The 9,024-nt window shown below is 39.6% G+C and overlaps 1 protein-coding gene across 1 annotated transcript in view; it reads left to right on the top strand.

Annotated features, from left to right (window-relative positions):
• Positions 1 to 158, top strand: part of LOC139130692 (fibropellin-1-like) — a 32,302-nt gene extending 32,144 nt beyond the window's left edge. Inside the window, exon 23 of the mRNA XM_070696442.1 lies at positions 1 to 158. This exon is cut by the window's left edge and continues 123 nt beyond it. Within this exon, the coding sequence (XP_070552543.1) occupies positions 1 to 55 (55 nt within the window). The 3' untranslated portion in view covers positions 56 to 158.
• The last annotated feature ends 8,866 nt before the right edge of the window (positions 159 to 9,024 follow it).

Genomic DNA, 9,024 nt, shown 5'->3' with positions numbered 1-9,024 from the left:
GTTTGGAGTTGAGATGGAACTTGACGAAGTATCAGACGTACGAAAAGACGAATAATAACCTACGACTTCTGATAAAAACTTTGGCCACCCCATTAGGTTTAGGTGTGGAACAATGGTAAACACAAAGTGGCAACAATTGTTAGGAAATATATTCTTATATTATGTCATTATTAGTACAGTGTCTTACTATAGATACTCTGATAGCATTCCTTCTAAGATTAAGCTTTGAGGCATAGCTTCCTATCACTGTTTATTTCACCAACCAGAGATTCCATCTGCTAAGGCAATATGTCTAATCCATCATGTGCCTTTCTCGTGATAGACACTTTTCCCGCCAAAAGTGCTTTACCCACGGGAAACCTCCCCTTCCCTAATCAGAGACTTTTCCACCCTCAAATTGGAAAATCCCGCTTACACAGTCGAAAGTTTGACCGCATTTCACAATAAATTAGAAACGTATGTTCGCCAACTTGAATAGTTAGACGCACCACAAAAAAGATTCGAATGAGTGATTTCAATCATAGTGTTGGAAAAACTTCCGTCCAATCTGCTAACGATGCTTCAACGTCTATTAGATGATGAACTATTCCACCCAATGTGCTAACGAAGCTTTAACGTCCATTAGATGATGAACTGTTCCACCCGATCTGCTAACAATGCTTCAATGTCCATTAGATGGTGAACTATTCCACCCAATCTGCTAACGATGCTTTAACGTCCATTAGAGGATGAACTATTCCACCCAATCTGCTAACGATGTTTTAACGTCCATAAGATGATGAACTATTCCACCCAATCTGCTAACGATGCTTTAAGTCCATAAGATGATGAACTATTCCACCCAATCTGCTAACGATGCTTTAACGTCCATAAGATGATGAACTATTTCACCCAATCTGCTAACAAAGCTTTAACGTCCATTAGATGATGAACTATTCCACCCAATCTGCTAACAATGCTTCAACGTCCATAAGATGATGAACTATTCCACCCAATCTGCTAACAATGGTTCAGCGTCCATAAGATGATAACTATTCCACCCAATCTGCTAACGAAGCTTTAACGTCCATTAGAGGATGAACTATGCCACCCAATCTGCTAACGATGTTTTAACGTCCATAAGCTGATGAACTATTTCACCCAATCTGCTAACGATGCTTCAACGTCCATCAGAGGATAAACTTTTCCACCCAATCTGCTAACGATGCTTCAACGTCCATAAGATGATGAACTATTCAACCCAATCTGCTAATGATGCTTTAACGTCCATTAGATGATGAAGTATTCTATCCAATCTGCTAACGATGCTTTAACGTCCATAAGATGGTTAACTATTCCACCCAATCTGCTAACGATGCTTTAACGTCCATAAGATGGTGAACTATTCCACCCTATCTGCTAACGATGCTTCAACGTCCATCAGAGGATAAACTTTTCCACCCAATATGCTAGCGATGCTTCAACGTCCATAAGATGATGAACTATTCCACCCAATCTAATAATGATGCTTTAACGTCCATTAGATGATGAACAATTCCATCCAATCTGCTAACGATGCTTTAACGGCCATTAGAGGATGAACTATTCCACCCAATCTGCTAACGATGCTTCAACATCCATTAGATGATTAACTATTCCACCCAATCTGCTAACGATGCTTCAACGTCCATTAGATGATGAACTATTCCACCCAATCTGCTAACGATGCTTTAACGTCCATAAGATGATGAACTATTCCATCCAATCTGCTAACTATGCTTCAACGTCCATAAGATGATGAACTATTCCACCCAATCTTATAATGATGCTTTAACGTCCATTAGATGATGAACTATTCCATCCAATCTGCTAACGATACTTTAACGTCCATTAGAGGATGAAGTATTCCACCCAATCTGCTAACGATGCTTCAACATCCATTAGATGATTAACTATTCCACCCAATCTGCTAACGATGCTTCAACGTCCATTAGATGATGAACTATTCCACCCAATCTGCTAACGATTGCCTCAACGTCCATAAGATGATGAACTATTCCATCCAATCTGCTAACGATGCTTCAACGTCCATTAGAGGATGAACTATTCCACCCGATCTGCTATCAAAGCTTCAACATCCATAAGATGATGAACTATTCCACCCAATCTGCTAACGATGCTTCAACGTCCATAAGATGATGAACTATTCCACCCAATCTGCTAACGATGCTTCAACATCCATAAGATGATGAACTATTCCACCCAATCTGCTAATGAAGCTTTAACGTGCATTAGATGATGAACTATTCCATCCAATCTGCTAAGGATGCTTTAACGTCCATCAGATGATGAACTATTCCACCCAATCTGCTAACGAAGCTTTAACGTCCATTAGATGATGATCTATTCCACCCAATCTGCTAACGATGTTTTAAACGTCCATAAGATGATGAACTATTCCACCCAATCTGCTAACGATGCTTTAACGTCCATAAGATGATGAACTATTCCACCCAATCTGCTAACAATGCTTTAACGTCCATAAGATGATGAACTATTTCACCCAATCTGCTAACGAAGCTTTAACGTCCATTAGATGATGAACTATTCCACCCAATCTGCTAACAATGCTTCAACGTCCATAAGATGATGAACTATTCCACCCAATCTGCTAACAATGGTTCAGCGTCCATAAGATGATGAACTATTCCACCCAATCTGCTAACGAAGCTTTAACGTCCATTAGAGGATGAACTATGCCACCCAATCTGCTAACGATGTTTTAACGTCCATAAGCTGATGAACTATTTCACCCAATCTGCTAACGATGCTTCAACGTCCATCAGAGGATAAACTTTTCCACCCAATCTGCTAACGATGCTTCAACGTCCATAAGATGATGAACTATTCAACCCAATCTGCTAATGATGCTTTAACGTCCATTAGATGATGAAGTATTCTATCCAATCTGCTAACGATGCTTTAACGTCCATAAGATAGTTAACTATTCCACTCTATCTGCTAACGATGCTTTAACGTCCATAAAATGGTGAACTATTCCACCCTATCTGCTAACGATGCTTCAACGTCCATCAGAGGATAAACTTTTCCACCCGATATGCTAGCGATGCTTCAACGTCCATAAGATGATGAACTATTCCACCCAATCTAATAATGATGCTTTAACGTCCATTAGATGATGAACAATTCCATCCAATCTGCTAACGATGCTTTAACGGCCATTAGAGGATGAACTATTCCACCCAATCTGCTAACGATGCTTCAACATCCATTAGATGATTAACTATTCCACCCAATCTGCTAACGATGCTTCAACGTCCATTAGATGATGAACTATTCCACCCAATCTGCTAACGATGCTTTAACGTCCATAAGATGATGAATTATTCCATCCAATCTGCTAACTATGCTTCAACGTCCATAAGATGATGAACTATTCCACCCAATCTTATAATGATGCTTTAACGTCCATTAGATGATGAACTATTCCATCCAATCTGCTAACGATGCTTTAACGGCCATTAGAGGATGAACTATTCCACCCAATCTGCTAACGATGCTTCAACATCCATTAGATGATTAACTATTCCACCCAATCTGCTAACGATGCTTCAACGTCCATTAGATGATGAACTATTCCACCCAATCTGCTAACGATGCTTCAACGTCCATAAGATGATGAACTATTCCATCCAATCTGCTAACGATGCTTCAACGTCCATTAGAGGAGGAACTATTCCACCCGATCTGCTATCAAAGCTTCAACATCCATAAGATGATGAACTATTCCACCCAATCTGCTAACGATGCTTCAACGTCCATAAGATGATGAACTATTCCACCCAATCTGCTAAAGAAGCTTTAACGTCCATAAGTTGATGATCTATTCCACCCAATCTGCTAACAATGGTTCAACGTCCATAAGCTGATCAACTATTCCACCCAATCTGCTAACGAAGCTTTAACATCCATTAGAGGATGAACAATTCCACCCAATCTGCTAACGATGTTTTAACGTCCATAAGCTGATGAACTATTCCACCCAATCTGCTAACGATGTTTTAACGTCCATAAGCTGATGAACTTTTCCACCCAATCTGCTAACGATGCTTTAACGTCCATTAGAAGATAAACTATTCCACCCAATCTGCTAATGATGCTTTAACGTCCATTAGATGATGAACTGTTCCACCAATCTGCTGACGATGCTTTAACGTCCATAAGATGAGGAACTATTCCACCTTATCTGCTAACGATGTTTTAACGTCCATAAGATGTTGAACTATTCTACCCAATCTGGTAACGATGCCTTTACGTCCACAAGATGATGAACTATTCAACCCAATCTGCTAATGATGCTTTAACGTCCATAAGTTGATGAAGTGTTCCACCCAATCTGCTAACGATGCTTTATCGTGCATTTGAGGATAAACGATTTCACCAAATCTGCTAACGATGCTTCAACGTCAATTAGAGGATGAACTATTCCACCCAATCTGCTAACGATGCTTTAAATCCATTAGATGATGAACTATTCCACCCGATCTGCTAACGAAGCTTCAACGTCCATAAGATGATGAACTATTCCACCCAATCTGCTAACGATGCTTCAACGTCCATAAGATGATGAACTATTCCACCCAATCTGCTAAGAATGCTTTCAACATCCATAAGATGATGAACTATTCCACCCAATCTGCTAATGATGCTTTAACGTCCATAAGCTGATGCAACTATTCCACCCAATCTGCTAACGAAGCTTTAACATCCATTAGAGATGAACTATTCCCCCAATCTGCTAACGATGTTTAACGTCCATAAGAGGATGAACTATTCCACCCAATCTGCTAACGATGCTTCAACATCCATAAGATGATGAACTATTCCACCCAATCTGCTAATGATGCTTCAACGTCCATAAGATGATTAACTATTCCACCAATCTGCTAACGATGCTTTAACGTCCATTAGATGATGAACTATTCCACCCAATCTGCTAACGATGTTCAACGTCCATAAGCTGATGAACTATTCCCCAATCTGCTAACGATGTTTTAACGTCCATAAGATGTTGAACTATTCCACCCAATCTGCTAACGATGCTTTAACGTCCATAAGATGATGAACTATTCACCCAATCTGCTAACGATGCTTTAACATCAATTAGATGATGAACTATTCCACCCAATCTGCTAACGAAGCTTTAACGTCCATTAGATGATGAACTATTCCACCCAATCTGCTAACGATGCTTCAACGTCAATAGAGGATGAACTATTCCACCCAATCTGCTAACGATGCTTTAATGTCCATTAGATGATGAACTATTCCACGATCTGCTAACGAAGCTTTAACGTCCTTTAGATGATGAACTATTCCACCCAATCTGCTAACGATGCTTAACGTCCATAAGAGGATGAACTATTCCACCCAATCTGCTAAGAATGGTTCAACATCCATAAGATGATGAACTATTCCACCCAATCTGCTAATGATGCTTTAACATCCGTTAGAGGATGAACTATTCCACCCAATCTGCTATCGAAGCTTCAACATTCATAAGATGATGAACTGTTCCACCCAATCTGGTAACAATGTTTCAACATCCATTAGAGGATGAACTATTCCACCCAATCTGCTAACGATGCTTCAACATCCATAAGATGATGAACTATTCCACCCAATCTGCTAATGATGCTTCAACGTCCATAAGATGATTAACTATTCCACCCAATCTGCTAACGAAGCTTTAACGTCCATTAGATGATGATCTATTCCACCCAATCTGCTAACAATGGTTCAACGTACATACGCTGATCAACTATTCCTCCCAATCTGTTAACGAAGCTTAAACGTCCATTAGAGGATGAACAATTCCACCCAATCTGCTAACGATGTTTTAACGTCCATAAGCTGATGAACTTTTCCACCCAATCTGCTAACGATGCTTTAACATCAATTAGATGATGAACTATTCCACCCAATCTGCTAACGAAGCTTTAACGTCCATTAGATGATGAACTATTCCACCCAATCTGCTTACAATGGTTCAACGTCCATAAGCTGATCAACTATTCCACCCAATCTGCTAACGAAGCTTTAACGTCCATCAGAGGATGAACAATTCCACCCAATCTGCTAACGATGTTTTAACGTCCATAAGCTGATGAACTATTCCACCCAATCTGCTAACGATGTTTTAACGTCCATAAGCTGATGAACTTTTCCACCCAATCTGCTAACGATGCTTTAACGTCCATTAGAAGATAAACTATTCCACCCAATCTGCTAATGATGCTTTAACGTCCATTAGATGATGAACTGTTCCACCCAATCTGCTGACGATGCTTTAACGTCCATAAGATGAGGAACTATTCCACCTTATCTGCTAACGATGTTTTAACGTCCATAAGATGTTGAACTATTCTACCCAATCTGGTAACGATGCCTTTATGTCCACAAGATGATGAACTATTCAACCCAATCTGCTAATGATGCTTTAACGTCCATAAGTTGATGAAGTGTTCCACCCAATCTGCTAACGATGCTTTATCGTGCATTTGAGGATAAACGATTTCACCAAATCTGCTAACGATGCTTCAACGTCAATTAGAGGATGAACTATTCCACCCAATCTGCTAACGATGCTTTAATGTCCATTAGATGATGAACTATTTCACTCGATCTGCTAACGAAGCTTAACGTCCTTTAGATGATGAACTATTCCACCCAATCTGCTAACGATGCTTAAACGTCCATAAGAGGATGAACTATTCCACCCAATCTGCTAAGAATGGTTCAACATCCATAAGATGATGAACTATTCCACCCAATCTGCTATTGATGTTTTAATGTCCATAAGCTGATGAACTATTCCACCCAATCTGCTAATGATGCTTTAACGTCCATTAGATGATGAACTATTCAATCCAATATGCTAACAATGCTGTAACATCCATAAGATGATGAACTATTCCACCCTGTCTGCTAACGATGCTTTAACGTCCATAAGATGGTGAACTAATCCACCCAATCTGCTAACGATGCTTCAACGTCCATCAGAGGATAAACTTTTCAACCCAATCTGCTAACGATGCTTCAACGTCCATTAGATGATGAACTATTCCATACAATCTGCTAACGATGCTTTAACGGCTATTAGAAATGAACTATTCCACCCAATCTGCTAACGATGCTTCAACGTCCATTAGATGATGAACTCTTCCACCCAATCTGCTAATGATACTTCAATGTCCATTAGATGATGAACTATTCCACCCAATCTGCTAATGATGCTTTAGATGATGAACTATTCCACCAAATCTGCTAACGTTGCTTCAACGTCCATTAGAGGATGAACTATTCCACCCAATCTGCTATTGAAGCTTCAACATCCATAAGATGATGAACTATTCCACCCAATCTGCTAACGATGCTTCAACGTCCATAAGATGATGAATTATTCCACCCAATCTGCTAAGGATGCTTCAACATCCATAAGATGATGAACTATTCCATCCAATCTGCTAACGATGCTTTAACGTCCATTAGATGATGAACTATTCATCCAATCTGCTAACGATGCTTTAATGTCCATTAGATGATGAACTATTCCACCCAATCTGCTAAACATGCTTTAACGTCCACTAGATGATGAACTATTCCACCGAATCTGCTATCGAAGCTTCAACATCTATAAGATGATGAACTATTCCACCCAATCTGCTAACGATGTTTCAACATCCATTAGAGGATGAACTATTCCACCCAATCTGCTAACAGTGCTTCAACATCCTTAAGATGATGAACTATTCCACCCAATCTGCTAATGATGCTTCAACGTCCATAAGATGATGAACTATTCTACCCAATCTGCTAACGAAGCTTTAACATCCATAAGATGATGAAGTAATCCACCCAATCTGCTAACGATGCTTCAACGTCCATTAGATGATGAACTATTCCACCCAATCTGCTAATGATGCTTTAACGTCCATAAGATGACGAACTATTCCACCCAATCTGCTAACGAAGCTTTAACGTCCATAGATGATGAACTATTCCACCCAATCTGCTAAAGATGCTTTAACGTCCATTAGATGATGAACTATTCCACCCAATCTGCTAACAATGCTTCAACGTCCATAAGATGATGAACTATTCCACCCAATCTGCTAAAGAAGCTTTAACGTCCATTAGTTGATGATCTATTCCACCCAATCTGTTAACGAAGCTTTAACATCCATTAGAGGATGAACAATTCCACCAAATCTGCTAACGATGTTTTAACGTCCAGAAGCTGATGAACTTTTCCACCCAATCTGCTAACGATGCTTTAACGTCCATTAGATGATGAACTATTCCACCCAATCTACTAACCATGCTTTCACGTCCATTAGATGATGAACTATTCCACCCAATCTGCTAACGATGATTAACGTCTATTTGAGGATCAACGATTTCACCCAATCTGCTAAAGATGCTTCAACGTCCATAAGATGATGAACTATTCCACCCAATCTGCTAACGATGCTTCAATATCCATAAGATGATGAACTATTCCACCCAATCTGCTAATGATGCTTTAACGTCCATTACATGATGAACTATCCATCCAATCTGCTAACGATGCTTTTAACGTCCATTAGATGATGAACTATTCCACCCAATCTGCTAACGCTGCTTTAATGTCCATTAGATGATGAACTATTCCACCCAATCTTCTAACGATGCTTTAACATCCATTAGAGGATGAATTTTTCCACCGAATCTGCTATCGAAGCTTCAACATCCATAAGATGATGAACTATTCCACCCAATCTGCTAACGATGTTTCAACATCCATTAGAGGATGAACTATTCCACCCAATCTGCTAACGATGCTTCAACATCCATAAGATGATGAACTATTCCACCCATTCTGCTAATGATGCTTCAACTTCCATAAGATGATGAACTATTCCACCCAATCTGCTTACGAAGCTTTAACGTCCATAAGATGATGAACTATTCACCCAATCTGCT

Source organism: Ptychodera flava, chromosome 4 (assembly GCF_041260155.1).
Source record: "Ptychodera flava strain L36383 chromosome 4, AS_Pfla_20210202, whole genome shotgun sequence".
In the NCBI taxonomy this organism is placed as follows: Eukaryota; Metazoa; Hemichordata; class Enteropneusta; family Ptychoderidae; genus Ptychodera; species Ptychodera flava.
Note: the sequence above shows the minus strand (reverse complement) of the source record. Positions and strands in the feature narration are given on the sequence as shown.